This window comes from Drosophila biarmipes, chromosome 3L, assembly GCF_025231255.1.
Source record: "Drosophila biarmipes strain raj3 chromosome 3L, RU_DBia_V1.1, whole genome shotgun sequence".
Taxonomy (NCBI): Eukaryota; Metazoa; Arthropoda; class Insecta; order Diptera; family Drosophilidae; genus Drosophila; species Drosophila biarmipes.
Window position 1 is genome coordinate 18,172,650 of NC_066613.1, and position 19,928 is coordinate 18,192,577.

General features: G+C 45.1%; 3 protein-coding genes across 7 annotated transcripts; 1 reads left to right on the top strand and 2 right to left on the bottom strand.

Annotated features, from left to right (window-relative positions):
• Window positions 1-42: 42 nt before the first annotated feature.
• On the bottom strand, window positions 43-16,323 carry LOC108034971 (protein ECT2). 5 transcript variants are annotated; one of them, XM_017110284.3, is made up of 12 exons: window positions 16,176-16,323; window positions 11,893-12,106; window positions 6,173-6,308; window positions 5,989-6,095; window positions 5,644-5,893; window positions 4,096-5,469; window positions 2,691-2,819; window positions 2,284-2,619; window positions 1,260-2,201; window positions 1,085-1,195; window positions 870-1,019; window positions 43-807 (listed from the first exon to the last, which is right to left on the bottom strand). In XM_017110284.3, exons 1-12 carry the CDS (start codon window positions 16,204-16,206, stop codon window positions 679-681), a joined length of 3,909 nt encoding a protein of 1,302 aa, XP_016965773.1. In that variant the 5' UTR covers window positions 16,207-16,323; the 3' UTR covers window positions 43-678. The 5 variants fall into 5 exon arrangements, with proteins under 5 accessions (XP_016965773.1, XP_050742483.1, XP_016965775.1 ...); XM_050886526.1 differs by lacking the exon at window positions 4,096-5,469; XM_017110286.3 differs by lacking the exons at window positions 4,096-5,469; window positions 16,176-16,323 and adding an exon at window positions 13,848-14,058.
• A 380-nt stretch (window positions 16,324-16,703) lies between these two features.
• LOC108034969 (uncharacterized) lies at window positions 16,704-18,380 on the top strand. The gene has a single exon (XM_017110281.3). The coding sequence runs from the start codon at window positions 17,226-17,228 to the stop codon at window positions 18,267-18,269; it is 1,044 nt and encodes a 347-aa protein (XP_016965770.1). The 5' UTR covers window positions 16,704-17,225; the 3' UTR covers window positions 18,270-18,380.
• Window positions 18,282-19,806, bottom strand: LOC108034968 (transmembrane protein 43 homolog). Its single transcript, XM_017110280.3, has 3 exons — window positions 19,358-19,806; window positions 18,673-19,265; window positions 18,282-18,613 (listed from the first exon to the last, which is right to left on the bottom strand). The coding sequence occupies exons 1-3, from the start codon at window positions 19,681-19,683 to the stop codon at window positions 18,402-18,404; spliced, it is 1,131 nt and encodes a 376-aa protein (XP_016965769.1). The 5' UTR covers window positions 19,684-19,806; the 3' UTR covers window positions 18,282-18,401.
• Between the last annotated feature and the right edge of the window lie 122 nt (window positions 19,807-19,928).

The following is a 19,928-nucleotide window of genomic DNA, read 5'->3' on the forward strand; positions in this document are numbered from 1 at the left end:
TTGCCTAATCTGACCCTTTTCACATTAAGAGTAAATAAAGCATTGATTTTAAAATATTTTTTTTTAATCGTGGTTCATATATTAACTTAAACATCATCATGCTTTTGAATGCCTTACGACTTAGGGTCGTAAATGCCTGCTCAAGCAAAATCGTTGAGTTTTTATCAATATAGTAAGATAGGGTTTTTAAAAAATTTACTCAGTAAACATTCACAGCTTGTTGCGGTGTGGCGATCATCCGACCGAAACCCATTCGAATCGATCGTTCGGTGCGTGCGTGAATGCGATCCCTAGTCACTGCAATGAGTAGTTGGTTACATTTAGCGACGCGACACAATTATTCGGGCACGGGAGTACACATATATGGAGAACTATTTACAAGTTAATCATGGTCAATCGATGGCCGCTCGGCCGAACGCTTCAACATTCGCCAGCTCCACATCGACAGGTGCAACTTAACAATACACTTTAAAATCTAAACAATATTGGACGCGTGATAATTGGTTTCTGGTTGTTTTGTGAGATTACGAATTCGAAGGTTGCATTCAGCACTCGGACATGGGCCACCCATGCCCAAGGAATAGCACTGCAAGCGGAGTCCCTTCCTTAAAGAAGAGACTTCAAAAATGGAATACACAAATTGACTGCAGAGTCATCAACATCTCAACATCAGCAGCTTTAAATGCGGCCCACAACGGCCTTGTTTTTCCGCGTGGGTTGCACGGAGAGTGGCGGCACCACCAGCATCTCGGATTGCGTCGACGGTGAACTGCTTCGCATGCTTGCACAGTCCTCATCATCCACCTCCTAGAATATTAAAATTAACAATTAGTTTTGTGTCCCATTCGATGTTCTCTACTTTCACACACATTTATATTCGTACAGCTGGCCAAACGCATTTGGGCCAGCTGAGAGGCGGGCGTCAGGGAGTTGGTGCTGCCAAAGGGCGATGTCATCATGGTGGACACGGCCCGTTTCAGCTTATTGGGCGTCTTGTTGAAGGAGAAGGCACGACCCACCTGAGGACAAAGTAAATATATGAATTAGAAAAGTTGCAAACGTTCAATTTCATTAAAGAACCCACCTTAAGTCGCGTTTTGGCCGCCAGTTTGAAGGCCTTGCTCAGCGTGCTGACATTCACATCGCTTATGTCCACCTCCAGTTCCTGGGAGGTGCGACAAATCAAGAGTTTGTCCTGCAAAGAAAGAACAAAAACATAAGTTCCACAGTTTAAGCGCATGCAGTAGTCTTCTACTCACCGCATCTGTTCGGCAGGTGTGAGCTGCGATCTGGTTGCACAACTTCTTCACGTACACCGACTTGTCCGTCTCCTCGTCGCTGATCGTAAACGTATACAGCTTCTCCTTGTCACCCCTCAAGAGTAAACCAAATGCCCGCGGACTATCCGAGATGTCGATCACCAGCCGTATCGTATTGAGAGATATCAGCTTGAGATGCTTATGCGTCTTGGCTGTGCTCGGCGATTTTGCGGTATTGAATCCCTTGGAACGTCGCTTGCACAGCTCGATGGAATCGGAGAACAGGTACAGGACCAGGCTATCACCCCGACCACTCAGCGAGTCGGAGAGCTCGTTGACCTCGCACTTCAAGATGAAACTGCGATTTGAACTCACTAAATGCGCCGGACAACCATCGATATCGTTGAATATATCGAAGATGGCCATGCGCGATTCGGTGCGCCGCTTGTCCTCGTTGATGTGCAGTGTCACCTGCTTGATGGCTTTCAGTGCCTCCTCTAATCGACCGTGATCCGCATTGCCGCTGCTCGTGTGCTTCAGGATGTCATTCAGCAGCAGACTGATACTGGGCAGCCGCTGCACAGGCCGAATCATCAGATCCTGCAAGCCCTGGCGGCCACACTCCGGTTTCGTCTGATTGATCTTGAGGAAGGCGTGGAAACGCGGATACTCCCGATCGCAGTACTGCAGTTGTTCCTTCATTTGCTCGAAGAAGTTCACGTACGGCGGATAGGCTTTGATCAGTTCGTCGCGATGTTGGATGATGATGTCGCCAATGAGGCAGTCCTCCCGCCAGTTGGCATGCAACTTGCGCAGATGCTCCAGCATGCTCTGGTGAACCTCGTGGATGGGCAGAAAGTTGCCGAAGATGGTCTTGATCTCGGACTTGTTGAGCAGGGGGTCATTGGTCTCGGCCAACTCCTCAAGTTTGTTTTTAAAGAGCTGCAAATGGGGAGGGAATTTATGAGTGAATTTGGAACTCAAATGGGAATTTAATGGTTTGACAAAGGATTTTTCAACATACATTCAGAATGGTATCCAATATGCCCACATAGTTGGACTCCGTGGTAAAGAAGTCCATAAAGTGGTTGAAACGCATCGATTTCTTGGCTGGCGTGGCATCATTCGCCTCCGGCTCGGCATGCAGCAGCTTTTCCGACTCCAGTTTATCCGGACTAGAGGTGCAGTCGAAGGACAGGTGACCGGCATCCGAGACGGAGGAGCGCCGCTTGCCAGAGCCCAAGGGAGTGCCCTCCAGGGCAATGCGCTGCGAGAAACGCTTGCGTTTCCGCTTGTTAAAGCTAATGGGTAACGAGTCCCGACGATCTGTATTCGGCGTATTCGTAATGCTGTCCAAATACTGCAAAATGTAGAAGATAATCAAGGGTTAATTTCGGAATTAAAACAATTCTATAAGTGACCTATACTTACGTCGCCAAACAGATAGTCCATCTCGTTGGCATAGCCATTCTGTATGGTATACCAGAACCAGTCTGATTTCAGGATGTGCGTGTGGTTATTCTTGGGCTCCGGCTTCTTCTCAGACCGCTCTTCAACCACCTGAACGGCAAGGAGAAGAACATGACGATTAATGCCGGCGATCCAACCTTTCGATACTTAAATCAATGTGCTAGATCGCAAAAATGTTTTGTTTGCTGCCTAATTTAGATTATATACGAAACGAAGTCAATCAAGCGTCTATATAGATGGTATATATAGAGAGATATAGCTCGGCGGCACAGCAGCAGCAGCAGGCACAATAAATTTTTGAACACATTCATCAAATGCAAAAAGGCCAAACAAAACATTTTTAGTGCACATTTTTGGCAGCACTTTGAAACGGCAAAGATCTTGGCGAACGCAAATGAAACGAGGCAAAAGTGTGAAGCTACGGAACATAAATGCAAATTGTTTTGTGCCCCGCGAACGAGTAACATTTGTGTAAATATTTGTTAGTCCATCCAGATATAATAATAAGCCACCCAAATGCGTAGGAATCGCAACAGCTCGTGCTAGACGGGCGGCAAAAGGTTTGCTCGATTCTATTCTCCTCTCCATTTGTCTTATTGTTTCAATCTATTTATCTACGTTGTTTTCAAGTTGGCATTTTTAACATTTATTCAAGCTGAACGATAGAGTGCGGGGTGTGTGTTTTGTGTGTGTTGCGAATAAATGTTATTCCAATATTTATTGTGCTGCTGTGTTTGGTTGTGTATATTCTTTTATAGTGTGCGCTGGCCAGGAAAAAATAGTGAGTAGACCATAGGAAACCAGAGTTATTTACAGAAGAAATTCCAGACACCGCACCAAATTAGATGTTATATGGGTTGTGACTTAAGCTACGGCATAACCATTAAATAACAATTAACAAAACATTTGGGACTTGGGATAGAAGGAGGCTGACTGGTGGATGGGCGGGGAATCGAGGTGAGTCGCGGCGCACAGCAACTGAAATAATGTTAAAAATGCTCGAACATACATAGTTTATTGAACTCAACAACATGGAAGAGAGGCGAATCAGATTTTTGAGATACTTCTTGCAAATGAAATGAAGAAATATAGCTACAAAATATGAAACACATAAGCTGAAAATGGTGTGTTAAAATGTTAGATCATGAAAAAATATATGATACAAGATGAATGTTTGGCATTTTCTTTTATAAAATGCATGAATTCCTGAGCATTTCCAGCTTGTGTACTCATATTTGGAACCCTTTTCAGGGGTCTAAAAAACCTTTGTAATCTTGCCACTTCTATATCTTTGCCGTTCCAAAGTAATTTTTTTAAATGGACCACTAAGATCCTTAAGGAAACCACTTATGAATTTCAAAAGTACCATTGGCACGGGTTCTTCTTTGTGGGCGGCGCTGTATCGCCTCGTTGTCGACTCTTCGGGTGACTTAATTACTAGCACCGAGCTATGTACAGCGATCGAAGTCGATAATGTGGGAGATGACGATGATGATGATGATGGTGGCATGGCAGGCGTGACGGCAGCAGCACAGAAAGCGAATGTGTGGGTGGACGCATCGTTGACATCCAAAGTGGCAGTGGGATTCGGGATGGGATTCTGGGTGGGTGTGGTTGGGTTAGTTAGGGTCAAAGCGGAAACAACGCCGGAGACGGGGCCAAAGAGTCGCTTGGCTGTTTTCGGCGTGGCCGTGGATCTGAGCTTGGGGGCTTTGGGGGTCTTGAAACCACTATCCAGTTGGGTGGCACATTCCGGAGTGCCGTCGACACCTCTGTCCGTCCGGCGACTGCTGCTCCTCGTTATCCTGCCGCAAAAGCTGCGCAGCTTCTCCTTAACTGGCTTTCGAATGGACTCGTTAAGGGTTAAATTGATGGAGGAGGCCAGTGAGCATATGGAATTGTCGGCGGCCTCGCTGCCAATGAAACTGGAGGCATCGGCCACGGAACTGCGGCGTGGTCGTAGGGTCTTCATCAGGGGTTCGGCCACAAAGCTCACGGATCGCCGGAGGGTTCTCGAAATGGAGCCAGTGCGTATGAGTTTGGGTTTCTTTGTGCTCGCTGGCAGCGCAAAGGAGTCCACCGACATCAGGGACACGTTGTCGAAGCTGTCCCTCTTGCGCTTCAGGTCATTCTCCGAAGCTGGCAGATCATCTGACTCCAGGTCACACTCGTCAATAGCTTTTAGAATGGGCGAAATATTCTGGGTGGTGCTCTCAAAGTCCAGCACAATGCCATCCATTTCGGGCGAGCTTAGGGGAGTGGCAGCTTTTAAGCTAGTTCTTATTTTACTGGTCTTTGGCGTGCTGGCCTGGACATCTTCCTCGGCCTCCGCTTCCTTTACAGCCTCCTCCTCCACTTTGGGTTTCTGTTCCTCCTCTAAGTCTTCTTCATCTGACTCGGGCAACTGATCATCGCCATGGTTTCCCATATCTGCAGCCTCCACAAAGAGGCGTTCGTCAAAGTGTATATCATCCTCGTCGTCGAAGGCGTGATTCTCCTTCTGCTCCTGCTTCAGATCATCCAGATGCAATGCCATTGCCTTGTCTGTTTCCGTTTGGGATAGTTCCTCTTTTTTGATTACAGCCTGCTCAAGATCCTCAGCCAGCTGCTGCTCTTCGCCCTCCGCCTGCGATGAACTACTGCCTGGGTTTTGGGATTCGGGTGGATTGGTTAGGGTGCTTGGGTTAGTATCTGTGCTAGTGCTAGTGCTTGTAAATACTGCGCCCGTATTGGGCATCACCTGGAAGACACACGGATTAGGTTTTTTTGGTGGGTAAACCAAATCAGCCATTTAAGACGGCCAAAAAAGCAGAAAGTACAGCATAAATAAGACCAAGCATGCAAACTACAAACTCCAAACTACCCAAAAAAAAGCTTGCATCTTAGCATTTAGTAATATAAATGGTAGACTCACGACATGTGAGCACTCCGGATCGTCGAGTTCGGCGCAAACGCCTCCATTCTCCAAAAGTACATCCACCATGTGCTGATGCTCCTCGGGAGCGAAGCCGAAGAAGCAAATCTTCTGGCCCTCGAAGGCCTTCAGGCGATGCGTCTTGGTGAAGCTCTCCTGCGTGGCGTCGAACTCCAGGGAATTGCGATCCGACCAGGCGGCAAACACCCAAGCAGGACGAACCACGGTCAACCGAAAGGTTTTGGCGTACCTATAAAAACAAGATTACCGGATTTTAGTATTGAGAATAGTTAAAACCATCTGCATACTGGGTGCACTAGGTTTTTTTTTGACTTTAGAACTCACTGGTACTTTTCGCCGCCACTGTGATTGCAAATCAAATGCGTGGTCTTTGTGTTCAGGTCCTTCTTGATGCAGCCGCCCATGGAGTGAATCAGATTAACCAGCTTCGTCTGCGGAATAAACAATTAAATATTTTAAAAATTAGTTTTAACCTTTGTAGAGAAGTCCCGAGTCGACTTCCACTCACCAGCTCATCCTTCTTGCGTATGCCCGTGAAGCAAGTGACCACGCCGCGCATCGCGTAATTGTAAATGGGCCGCGAATTCTGGCCCAGTGTCTGTTTCATCTCGGCCGCATACTTCAAAGCCGGCGGGCCCAGAATACTGCAAGTGATATAAAGGGAGAGGCAATTAAATATTTATGTGGCACACTTTTGAGTTATGCAAGGCAATCTGGTTTTTATGTCCCAATTGACCTTGCTAGTTGCACTCGCACTGGCCATAATTTATTCCGAAACGGTTGGGTATCGGTTTTGGTATCACGGAAATAATTGCACGTTTGCATTTTGAATACAAAGGATTCCCCTTTATTGACACTTTACTGGATTTTATGTCCCACCTGACCTTGCTAGTTGCACTCGCACTGATCATAATCACTTCGAAACGGTTGGGAATCGGATTAGGTATCGGTAACGGTTTCGGTTTCAGCTTATTTCATGACCGTTTACATTTCGAACTCAAATTATTACGTTTTATTGAACTTTGACTAAAGAAGCTGATCTAATTTGACTGAGTAAGGGCTCTTCTGATTACCATTTTGGACAATCTGCTATTCGAATCGGTTGGGTATCGGTAACGGCGGTATCGGTATATTCCCTGCCCGTTTGCATTTCGAACACAAATGATTCCGCTATATCGAACTTTGACTGAAGAACCCACTGATCTGACTAAGGGCTCTTTGTTTACCCTACCGGACAACGACAGCTGTTGGGGATAGCCAGCCCATCCTCAACCCATTCCCGGGCCACTCCAATCCGCGCATCCCAACTGGCAAAAGCCGGAAGTTCTTATAAACAAATCAATCGAGCGGAAGCTGACGCAGCCTGACATGTCGAGCATTGTTTGCCACATTTCGACTGCACTTTGTGGGCGTAGGGGGATGTATTTATGATACTTAAAATTTGTACATTTATTCATGTGGCTCGTCAAGGCGCAATTATAATTATGGGCGGGAATTCGAAAACAATTCGCCGTGCATGCATTGAGTAATGCTCTTGATTTCGGTAGAAATTTATGAATGAATCTTTGGTATGGAATCCTTAAAGGGAGATATGCATGGATAGCACTCAGCTAAAGATTTGTATTTTTAAATATCCATTCACAGCCTGTGAATGAGGCATTCTATTCTTAGCATTAAATGTTTCTGTTTTAACATTTCTTTGCGAATTCCAGAGGTCTATTATATAGATTTAAGCAAAGAGAAATTTGGTTCCCGTGGGTTTTACAATTTTGATCTTGACTATCATAATGTAGATAGTTTCCTTGATTGACACTCACAATTTCCACCTTCCCTTGGCAGTTTTCTCCACTAGATCCATTTTCACTTGATCTTTCACTTTCTTAGACTGTTTGCAAGCTGACTTCCTGTTGCTTTCTTCACTTTCACTAAGTCAACGACTATCATATCATTTTACATTTTCTTTTTACACTTTTCACCCACAATTCTGGCTGTTAGGTTCAGTTAACCTGACCAACAAAGGAGCATTTCCATATGCTCAAATATTTGTCGCGGGCAAACGGAACGATTTGGTCTGATTCAGAGCACCAGAATACGAATGGGCTGGGACAATACAGCCGGAGGAGGAACCGAGCGACAAGAGTTTATGATTCTATCCGGGCAACTAAACAAACACAACTGCCAGCCTCGTTGCTTGGGAAAATTATTGAATAAACGATGAGGCGGCAGCGAGCGAGTGGAAAATGGAAATAGAAAATGCCTGACATGCCACCCGGCGGTCGGTCCACCCGCTCGGCTCCTTCTGCCCCCCGCCTCCTCGGTTTTCCCCACTTTTCAGCTTGTTCTCTCCTCATCACTTAATGTGGCACATAAGTGGCAAATGCTATACAAGCGTGATATATTCCTATAAGAAGTGCAAACATCTCTCTCAGCTGGAGAATGTGCAAATTACAGAGGAAAAGAATCTCAAAGGTTCTTTCTTTCTAAAGAGGATTATTTCTAAAGATCGAAAGTCCAATAAAATGTTTTTACTTACACAATATTAATATATGTTTAATATAATACTATACCACCTGGTCCTATCGTCCTAAATATTTGTTTGTAATTTTTAAAAATGTTTGACCATTTTTTAAAGCAAAGAATAAATATTTTTCTACGAAACTTTGCTCAGCTATCCAATATAATATTTTTCTCAGTGTGCAAAATAAACGCCTGAAAGAGAGGTGACAGTAAACAAAGAATTCCATCGGAGACAGGTGAAATGCAAAGAGAGTTGAGCCAAACAAATATTTAAGCAGCAGCAGCAGCGAGAAAATAAATGAAATTCCCCAGAACAATTAAATATTTCTCTTCGGGATCCAAGGAAAACCCAGGGAAATTCTGCTGCTTAGTCAAAGCATAAAAATGCGCAGCGCGTGCTCGACAACAAAATGCGAGATGATCGGATTGGAGTGGATCGGGGGATCTTGAGATCTGGGGGCCTGGGGGCCTGGGGGTTTCGGCCTCGACAATGGATGATCTGCCATCTCTAGGAGCTGGCGATGCTTTTGTAAAGTGCGCCGATCTTTGACTGGCCACGGGGCACTCGAACTTTGCGAGGGTCAAAACTATAGAACAGTCAATGACATGTCGTTCGCGGACTCTTTCCCGTTCTGCCTCAATTAATAAGCCATATCAAAACTTATAAATTATATACTCGCCCGCAGAAATACAATAAATATTTAAAGTATATGTAAGCACAGCGAGGCACACATCATATAAATGCCTCAATAAAAACGTATAAATTCTGAACTTTTTTGTGCGATTTGTTATATTTTCCTTTCGTATGTCAAAGAATTTCCGTTTTTTCCCACAAACGCTGCTTTCAACACTCTCGAGTTGATTTGACATCGCCCAATTTGAATATACACGAATTCCTCTAGATTCTTGGCGCCAAGAGATTGCTGCAATGCCACCTCCTCGATTTGATTCAGAGGAAACTTGGCCAATGGCACCAGAGATTTCGGCTTTCCCAGAGAAGTCAGTCCCCAAGAAATTCACGCAAAAAATTTGTAAGAAATAAATAAAAACAAAAACGATTCATTTCGATTTCGGTAGAAGAAATACTATTTGCGATTGTCATGCCAGCGTTTTATTTGTTTATATTCCTAAGATAATTTTCGTTCTCAGCTCGCTATGTCCCCAAAATAGGCAATGAAATGCTCAGAGACTTCCCCCATTACGCGGATGGATCGTTCCTATGATTCAGAATGTATATCCATGCTGGGAACAACGATTAACAAGATCTTTGGGGCATCATTTTGGGCGAGGTTAAGTGGCCGTTAAAGTGCCGTCGGTCATTCTTTCCACTTTTCTGGGAATTCTCGGAACATCTCATTAACATTTCTTCGGTTTCCCATTGAGTTTTGTGTACTTTTAATCAGAACCGCTTTGTGCAATAAACGGTAGTGCATGCTAATTAAGATTTCACATTATATAATATTTTCTCAAAAGGAAATCATGTGAAAATTTCAATATAAAAGCCATTTCAATAATGTGTTTTATATTCTGATGTTTTTTGTTTATTATTGATGTTTTAATATGTGCATTCTAAGGAGATTATCATTAAATTAAAAACAAGATAATCCTATTTGCACCTTTGTTTATATTTGGGGATAAACCAAGAATGAACTTTGTCAAAGCACAGAAAATCTTCAGATGTGTTATATAAATTTTAATGATCAAAGTAAGAGCACCTGTAATAAAGAGTTACGATTTATTTTCATCAGTTGACAAAAACAAACTATGAAAGTGCATATTTATTTAAAAAATAAACAAAAATAACAACGCAGGCTGCTAATAAACTTTCCACACAGTCTTTCTAAGTGATAAACAAATTCCAAATTTAATTCCAGTTTATGTTCTTCTATAAGCGAATATCAATTAAATTTATAGATGGAAAAATACAATAAAAAAATGTGAAACATGAAATATAATTAGCTCAGCGGAAAAACAACTTATGGGCACCTCAGCTTCGTTTTATTTTCCGCCCATTTGGCGAGCAGAAAAAAGTGGTGAAAAACAAATACAAAGTGCAATAACAAAACGAACCGAAACATGAATGAAAATCTATGAAATAAATAATAATTCTTAATGGGAAGAGAAGGAGATACTTTTTGGCTTTTTTCGCATTTTTCGCCTGTTTCCTTACAGGCAGAGCGTGTTGCTAAAACATGAAACGGAAAACAGACGCCCACCGACCCCTCTAATTCATAACAACTTAAACGCATTTGGTGACCTCCAAAAATGAAGCTCGTAAATAAATGCTAACCAAAGTATGGCAAAATTATGGCTAATCACTAATGAGACAGGGCAGAGGTTGGTCCCCAAAAAAATGCCAACAAATTGGGGAAGAGCTCTGGGGGTGGGATCAAAAGCGTGTGTGTCATTTGAGGCTATTACTACGCAGCAGGCAAATTAATCAAGCGTGCAAAAAATCAAGAAGCGAACCATACCAAACCGGACCCAACGTACATATAGAGCAGAAGAGCAAACATTTGCGCAAGTTTCAAATTTGACAACAATTTGTAGCAAGCGAAAAAATATTGGAAAGCTTATTGCGACGGGTTGAAGTAGGAAATACCCTTCAAAGAGGAATATTCTGGGAAAACAGAAAATATAATTTTTCGGAATTAACAACATAAAATATTTCAATTTTTATCATAAGTTAATATTTAACCATATTAATAATAAAGATTCACTTAAAATACACTCCTATACATATTTTAAAATAAGTAATGTTGACTGGTCACACTGAAAAGTTACAGCGTTGCTTTGGCTTTTTAGTGAAAATGACAACTCTGGTTCTAAGCAACCCTGACCTCATTACACTGATTTTGTTAAAAATAAGTTTTAATATTTTTGCAAACACAATTGAAAAGCTTTAACCTCTGATTAAAACAAGGCTAAATTACTTATTTTTAAAGCACCTAACCTATTTATGAGACATAAATAATAATTTGATGTGCACTTTTCTTGCTCATTCGAATGTTTTTACAAGCAACCAAATAATGTTTACATAAAACAGGTGCAACCTTTTTGTGTTCCTTGAAAATGCATTTAAGCATAACACCAGATTTTTGTGTATTGTAAGCGAGAAGTGGCAATCTATGGATTTTTTTTATTGCTAACATTACAGCCGATTAATAAACGACCAACATCGATAGACATTATTGAAATTAGTTTGTGCATGCTGGAAAGTGCAATTACCCTCCTAGAAATGAATTTACGTCAGCAATTTATAAACACAGACAAATTGAAATGTGTGGCAGGGAAGCACCCCGAACGTTGAGAGTGTTTTCTAAATATTAGAGAAAGGGTATAGAATCGGAAGGAAGAAGGCAGAGGAGCTGCTCTGGTGTATCTGGCGCATGGCTGACGCTGTCAATCTTGCAATCGCTGGGATCCCAAGGGGGAAATCGGAGAGGAGGCAGTATCCCCGTGCGTGTGTCTCGATTTCAGACTCATTTTGCTGCGGCTCAGCATGATGATAATGATGGCTATGATAATGGCTCTTGACTGGGCTGCTCGCAGCGCCAAAAAGTGGGTTTACAGAGGAAAAGGAAGCGCGGAGGGGGCGGACAGCTGGCCACATGTGACAGATTTGTGCCCACCCGTTTTGTCTAAATTAAGCAGCCTTCTTGGTCTTCTGCTGCCACCGGGTTATTATTAGTGCCGGTGACTAGTACTCACCATTCCTTCTGCTTGTGTATCGCCTCGAAGCTGGCACCCTCGAAGTCGTCGAGCACGTAGAAGGTCCGCCATTCGGACTCCCCGAGGAAGTCCATGCCCGTGTCCGAGGTTACGATGGGCAGGCCAAAGGATTCGGCTGCCCGCAGCGTGTCCGCATCCTGTCCCACTGCGCCCACCAGGCAGATTCGCGTGGGCAGCGTTGTAATGGACATCTCTGGCGGGCGAAACAAATGGAAAAAATATTAGAAAATCAGAAAACAGGCATTGTGTGTGCTCCCAAAAAGCCAGAAATAGGCGATGGTATGGTGTTAAGTGCATGTCGGACATAAATCAAGCAAATAAGTGCAGGTCAATAAGGCGGGTCGAATGGGGGACTACCTGTGATATAAGGTATCTAAACTTCAATTATAACGAACTTTCAAAAATTTTATGGCGCATTTCCTGTGATATAATAGATCTTTTACAATTTCAACGGGTATTTTCCGTGATACTTAATGGTATCAATATTTATAAAAACTTGGAATCCCGAATAAACTTTATTATCCAACCAACCATTTACAAGATCATTATTTTTTGAAAGGAATTTTTCAACATTTTTCTTTAATAACCGGATGCTTTGGTATTTCCCAACTTAAGAATCCATACACCTCCGTCCAACTATTGTTTACAGGGGACTGGAAAAAGATTCTGTTTGATTTATGGCTATTTTGTGGATTTGTTTGTTTATGCAATTGAGTGTGAGTGCCAGACAGGAAAAAAGAGATCGAGGAAAACTGTGCAAAATAAAACAAAGAAAGGCGAGGAAACTTAGCAGGGCGACTAACGAAAATAGAACCCCTTGAGGAGGTGGCATCGGAGGATGGTCAGCGCAATCCCCAGCAATGCGCTGTCGATCATTAAGCGGGGAAATTGCGAGCTGTTGACATCAATTTTAATTGTGCCGATTCCTTGGGCCGCCGAAAAGAGCGACCTTCGTCCGCATACTTAGTTTTTGACACAGCGCGAAAGTAGGGTATGCCAACTGAGGGGAACTGAGAGGAATACTAGGGCTAGCGAATGTTTTCAAGTGCAAATCATTTACCCCCAATCGACATGGACACAACACATGGAAGATGGCCCACCACAGGCGGCGGGCGGCGGCTTTGTTGCATTAATTTTATCCAGAATTGTGCAGCTGTAACCGATGCCAATTGCATCTATATACACGTATCTATATCTGTAGAGCTGCGGGCCAGCACTTGTATCCGTATCTGTGCCTGGCGAGACATTCGCCACTTGTGCAATTGAACAAAGTCCAGGAAACTGCAGCAGAAGAACTGCAGTTCGTGTCGTATTCTCCCTCTGACGTTTCGGTATTTTCAGATAAATAGATATTCCAGATATGCATTCCCCAAACAAGCGATGAACAATGCAGATTACCTAATGGAAAACGCCGGATTTATGGACCCACAAGATGTTTATAAGGTAGAAATATCTCAGGAATGTGGTGTCTAACAAAAGTATTGATAGGCTATGTGCAGCCGGGGAATGCAGAAATCGTAAAGCCATTCAGAAGTGCTCACACATTTAATACTTTATAGCCTCTTGTTTGATTTACACACTCCCATATCATTTGATGTATTCCAAATAATTAAGTGCTATTTGCAGATTTATGCAGTAATGTTCTTAAGGATTGTTTATTACTTCCACGAATGGCTTTGATGGCGGTTAAATAAATATTTTTTCAGCACGACATTTAATGTTTTCCAACGAAACTGATATGTTTTAGAATTCATGTTGATTCGCCTGTTCCAGCACCTTTTTCAAGTGTTCCTCGATGTCTGGATGATTCACTCGAGTCGGTACCCTACTTAGGATTCCCTCTCGCTATGGCAATATTATTCCTGTTGCTCTCGCCAACAAAATCAACCCTTGAGAGGAGTACCTGGAGGGCTTAACTGGGACTCCCTGAATACCTGTAAAATCCTCGTACACCTGACACAGGGCAGCCTGACGGAGCTTCGCCTGCTTGACTTCCTCGGCGGCGGCATATGTGAAGTAGGAGGAGGATTGTCGCCGAACCGTGACCACTTTGTTGCTCTTTTTGCCCAAGTGGCTGCCAAAGTTGAACTGAACGAGCGGTAAGTGCAGCATTTTGTGCGAGGATCCTCGAGGATCGGGCTCTAAAACCTGACTAACTGCAGGACGGTCGCTGAGAACCCCTCAAATCGCACTTTGCATAGCCACAGGTGGTGGCTCATGTTGTGAGGAAGGTACAAAAATCGCAAGGATGGTCAGCGAAATGTCCGAGTGTGGGAAAAGTGCAGAAACTCACAGGTGGCGGCCACCATTTTTCGCCATTCGGGAATTTCCTTCCTTTCGGCCTGAGCTAAAATCCGCTGTTGTTATTTCTTCGCTGCCTTTTTCCTCGCTGGCTGCCTGCCAGATACATGATGAAAAACTAATTGAGTGGCATCTGAGAAATGAAAAGCCATCGGTGAAAGAGGGCTGTGCGGGGTTGTATGGGCGGTCGGCCTCCCTACAAAACACAAAATATATCCTTCGAAGAGTATGTAGTCTATAAGGGTTATAATGCAACAATAAAAATGTTTAATAGTCTTTTAGTCTTTCTAACTTTTTTATGAAGAAATTCTATTAATAAACAGCCTGCCATTTCGGATTTTAAAATTTTTTAAAGTTAAAAAACGTTAATGTTATTCAGAGAGAAACCGCCATTTAATTTTATTTTAACCCAAAATGTAAAATTTAAAAATTATAATTTAAATGCAAGGACATTAACGATAGATATTTTTCGCTGTGTAGCCGATTTTGTCAAACAGCACAGACAGTCATCAAAGAAAAATCTTGTCTTGTAATAAAATTACGTATCCCCCGGAAGCCTTGACGTAGAAAAAGAGCAGAGCCGAAGGTCTGCGGGGCCTGTAAAATGCCATTAGCATTGAGGGACGGAAAACACGGGCTACAGACTATATAGTCATAGTTTATACGATATAGGCATGTGCGGCCTGTCAACATGTGTAAAAGGAATACGAGGTAGGCGATCGGCGGGGTAGGTAAATCTCCCGGTGAAAACAGAGACGAAAAAAGTGGAAAGTAGGGACCAAAGATCCTGCGCAAGGAAGGGCAGGAAGAGCGGGATAAGATCTTCCTACCTGAGGGAAATGCCGGAGCAGACAAAAGAGTATCTGAACATTTTGCCATTCCAAAAGTAGCTCAATTTCGAGGCTAAACAACATCAAAGCCAAGTGATTCCATGATGTTTTCCTGATTATAAAACCTAACCAAATTATAAACTTTTATTTGATATTTGTATTATTTGCGCCCCAAATTTAGGCCCAAATGCCATTTAATTATATTTTTATTTGTTTATCCCGGCCGTTGGAAAAATTCGTTCCCCCCAACATATTTACACGTACTTGTAAGGCATCAACCTTTAAATTAGATATGAAACTGAAGGGCATTTAAAGTTACCGATTGTCGGGAGTTTACATAAGGTTTTTAAGAAGAAAATATAAAAATTTAAATTGCCTATAGATAATACGGGGCTTATTTATTTTATGATTTGAGGAATTAATTCTCAAATTTTCATAATCTGAATTTAGAGAATTTAGATAACTTAAGACTTAGTTCAATGCGTCATCTTAAGTTTGAATGTTTTTGGAAATTACTTTTTCCAAAATAATACAAATTCTGTTTCATCAAGAAATTACTAAGTTTTAAACACAACGCTGACAAATGATTTCGAGCAATTTTTTCATATGAATTTAAAATATTTGAAATTCTGACTATGTTGTCTCAAAGTAGAATCAGGACTCAATTCCTTAGCTAGAAACCGCTAAGCAGGCATCACTGACAACAGGAACTGATCTCTGTTGTTGTTGTCGCCTATCCTTATTTTTACTCTCACTACAGTTAGGGCGCCTCAGCTCTTGTTGTTATTGTGATGCTCGGTACAGTGCCGGCGGAGAGAGGGAGAGAGAGAGGGAGAGTGAAAAAAGCAGACATTTAAGCGATAAATATTTTCTACACCGAAATAAATTCAGAAAATAAGATTAAAAAACGGCGACGCGTTGCCGTAGCTTTTTTGGTCACACGCATACACATAAACAAACCAAAAAAACATGTACTTATAGTCGACATTTTTTATGAGGATCTTTTGGCCCCGACTGTGGTTTCGCCCCGCGCCACCCCCTTCGGCGACCACCCTTCGGGCGACATTGAAAAATTAAATATTCGCGGGGTATGTGGACCTGCCACGCCCCCCCAGCGCCCCCGGTACTCACCGCACTTCGACTGCTCTTCAATGGTCTCCATTGCGAGGGATCTTCCTTATATTTCGAGGGCGAATAGTTCGTGGAACATACACAAAAGGCAGCGCCAACGACACACTCAAACACACACAACGAACGCACAAGGAGACAAATAATTCGTTTGTACTCGATTCGTTTATTTACTTTCATTAACTCGACGCCGTTTTCGAGCGTTTAGCGGGCATCATCTTTGTGTTCTTGCTTTCTTTCCTCTTCAAAAAACTCAATTAAAAAGCGGCGCGCAAAGTCTCAAATCCTCACGCAGGCACACACACACACATATACGCGCAAGGGCAGCGTCGCCTTGTCCTCTTCTTCTTCTTGCCACTAGTACGCGTACCTGTTTAAGCAATTGCACTAACGAAATGATAAACAATCCAGGCGAATTGCACTCAAAGGGCACGCGTCAACGGCTGCGCGTCGAAATTGCAAATCAAAACTCAACGGCCAAGCACGTCCGGTTGGTTTTCGTTTTCGCTGTTGTGCCGCGCGGTGTGACCGCAGCGGGGGCGCCAAAAAATACCAGAGAAGGGGTGTCGAAAAATACCACAGCTAGTTGGCGGAGATAAAACGGTCTTACACAAAGAGGTTTTGAAATCATTCGGATATTATTAAATATTTAAACACAGCCTCTTTCGCAACGGAAAACCTAATTAACAGGTTAAATTGTGCAGGAAATGTATTCTAGAACCTACAAGCCCGGCGGCCTAAAAATACCGAACTGCTTAATAAATACCACTAGCCAAATATCGATAACAGCGACCAGCGTTGCCACTGCGCCCGCACTTGTTGCTGTATCGTCACGCACATACACACACACACACACACCCTCACAGGCCATTACGTCAATATGGCAAACAATCTGTCAAACGCGCAATTACAACAACAACAAGCGCTCGCCCGGATTGACAGTTGGTCAATAGACCCGTAGAGGCTTTGCAGGATTCGGTGAAGGAAGAGTCGCTGATCAAGCAAGTCACCCAGCTGGTAAGGATCGGTGGTTGCTCGGAAAGTGCGCGGAAAATGCTGCCCCAAACGCCGCCCCACGGTCTGAAGGTGATGTCGGGGGCGGAGGAGAACCGCCACTACCTGCGCGCCTTCATCCAGATGTACCGCGACCTGCCCGTGCTGTGGGACACCTCGCTGCGGGACTACACCAATCGGGAGAAGCGGGCGGAGGCCTATCTGCGCCTGGTGCCCATCTACCATTATCTCAAGCGCGACGCCACCGTGGAGGATGTGAAGAAAAAGATCAACACCCTGCGCACGAACTACCGCAAGGAGCTGAAGGTGGTCGAGAGTGCCATGCGGTCGGGCAATCTGCACAGCCCGCGTTGCTGGACCTTCCAGGAGCTGGACTTCCTGCGCAACTCGGAGAAGTTCCTGGCCGTCAATCCCGCCTTCAAGAACGAACCCACCTTCGCCTTCAGCGAGGGCAGCAATTGCACCAGTGCCTTTCTGGAGGGCCAAGGAGGTGCCCTGCACTATGCTGCTCCGCGGGCCGGCGGACAAACACCCAATATCTCGGAGATGTTCCACAAATCCTTTGGACCGCCTCCACCGCCGCCGCCGTCGGGCAACCATGTGGATTATGTGTCCACCAAGCGGGCCAGGCAAACGCCACCCTATCCGGGAGGAGTGGGGGGTGGAACTGGATCTGCGGGAGCCGCAGGCGCCTCCCACAACACCGACGAACTGCTCAACATAGCCTGCGAATATCTGGCTGGCACCTATCCCGAGGAGGAGTCCATAGCCCGCACCTGGACGCACAAACTGAAGAGATTACCCCGCGAACAGCGTCTGCTGGCCGAACGCTTCATCAACGAGATTTTGTTCGAGGCCGAGTCCAACAATCTGCATCGCGGCTCCGTGCAAATCAACAACAGCTTCGAGCCCTACGTTCGCTACGAGGAGCCGCCCAATGGCCACGAGGAGCAAGACAAATCCCAGAGTCCCAGTGTGCACACCTCTAGCGAGTCCAAGCCCAATGTTCCGGTAGCCGGTGGCACCGGAGGCGGCGGAGGAGCACCTGGCAGCACCACGAATGCGGGCATCAGGGAGTTCTAAGTTTAGTTTAGTTACTAAGTGTTAAGTTTTTATTGGCCGAGGGGTTAGTGGCAAATGGCACTGCGTTAGCCTAACAAGGAGAATCAACAATAAATAAACCTGTAAATAATATGGAGTTGGTGCGGAGGAGAATCATTCCAGTCGCTGGTAGGCGACCAGGTTGCGGGTGAACCAGACGTAGGGCGAGGCGCCGGCCAGGAAGAGACAGGCGCCGATCACAGGACGATGCAGGATCCAGGCCACGGCCGCAATGGTCAGGGCCAGCGAGAAGGCGATGAGCAGGTTGCCCGTCACTGGGAACTGGGGATCCGGAGCCAAGGCCACTAGCAGTGGAACCCGGACCACTGGAGGCGGGAAAAACCAATTTTAGGAACTGCATTAAGGAAAGTCTTTGGAAACTCACACAAAAGACGCAGAATTTTAGTATTGCAGGTGACGCCGAAGAAGATTAGCAGCCAGCCGACGAAGCGCCACCACCAGGTGTGTAAAACTTGTGCCCGTGCCTCCAGACGGAATACCTCCTGGACACTCAGTCCTCCGGGATAGACGAGCAGCACCGGAACTCCACGGGAAGTTATGTAGGGCACCAGTTTGTTGCCCGACAACTGGCCCACCACGCTGTACACCTCGCCCTCCATGCCCGCGAAGCTGAAGAGGAGCCTAAGGTCGCCCACTTCCGGGTTGAACACATCATTGGTGTGATAGTAGATGCCAAGATGCAGCTTTACGCTACTATCCTCCGGCCGTATGTCCGAGGTGAGCTCCTGGTAGTTGGTGAACTTGTCCTTCACCTCGGAGCCCAGCTCGTAGCGTCCAATGTAGACGGCATCCGCCACCTGAACGTGGCTTTCGATGGGAAAGTGGCTGGGATTTTTGTGCCCGTGGCGGTTGTAGAAGTTCCGAGAGTCCACGATTTTGTCTCGCCACTCCCGCGTGTAGTAATAGGTCCGGGAGTCCGATTGCGTCGATCCCACGCTCTCTCCATAGTTGTGCTCACTGCGGGGAGAAACAAATGGGATTTTATGGGATCTATGGAAGCCTCCAAACAAAGCTTCAAAGCTGACTTCGCCAGCTTAAGGAGCACTTACACTGTCTCCTCGACCCACTGGTACATTTGGACACGGCGCCGGAGCTTGACGGCCAGCAGCTGGATGTTGTAGTCCGGCTCGGTGAGCGGCTCGCCCACAAGGATGGGGCCGGACAGGTGGACGATCCTGCCCTCCAGGCCCACCTCCTGCTCCTCCTCCGTGAAGCGGACCGAGTAGATGTCGGCGTGCGCCTCGTCCAGGGCCATCATGTTGTGGACGGCGCGTCCCTCGTTCCAGTATAGCACAGTGCTCCCGGCCACGAAAAGGATGCAGCCGAAGAGCGCGATGGGCCAGTGGCTGCGAAGCGTCTCGTTCAGAGTGGCCATGGGTACGGGTGCGGATGCGGATGCCCAGGCTGTTCGATGTTTACCATCTGAGGAGCGCAGGCCGTGCAGTCAAATATGTAAATTCCAGCAACAGCTGACTCCGCTCGGTGCAGAGTGGCCGTGCGGCGAAAGCCTGAGTAGGCCCCATTTTGATACTACATGCAAGTCAGTATATGCCAGAAATTTCTGGCAAGCTGGCAATTGTGTGATCAGGCCCTAATCAGGTCCTTGCCCTGCCTTTAATA

Bases quoted from the DNA above. Each gene is read 5' to 3' on its own strand.
- LOC108034971 (XM_017110284.3), bottom strand. From the start codon at position 16,206: ATGGAGACCATTGAAGAGCAGTCGAAGTGCG. The intron at 5,894-5,988 runs GTGAGTTCTAAA...TTGTTTTTATAG, and splicing joins AGTGGCGGCGAAAAGTACCA to GTACGCCAAAACCTTTCGGT. The intron at 2,202-2,283 runs GTATGTTGAAAA...CCCCATTTGCAG, and splicing joins TATTGGATACCATTCTGAAT to CTCTTTAAAAACAAACTTGA.
- LOC108034969 (XM_017110281.3), top strand. From the start codon at position 17,226: ATGCTGCCCCAAACGCCGCCCCACGGTCTGAAGGTGATGTCGGGGGCG.
- LOC108034968 (XM_017110280.3), bottom strand. From the start codon at position 19,683: ATGGCCACTCTGAACGAGACGCTTCGCAGCCACTGGCCCATCGCGCTC. The intron at 19,266-19,357 runs GTAAGTGCTCCT...TTCTCCCCGCAG, and splicing joins CAGTGGGTCGAGGAGACAGT to TGAGCACAACTATGGAGAGA. The intron at 18,614-18,672 runs GTGAGTTTCCAA...TCCCGCCTCCAG, and splicing joins TAAAATTCTGCGTCTTTTGT to TGGTCCGGGTTCCACTGCTA.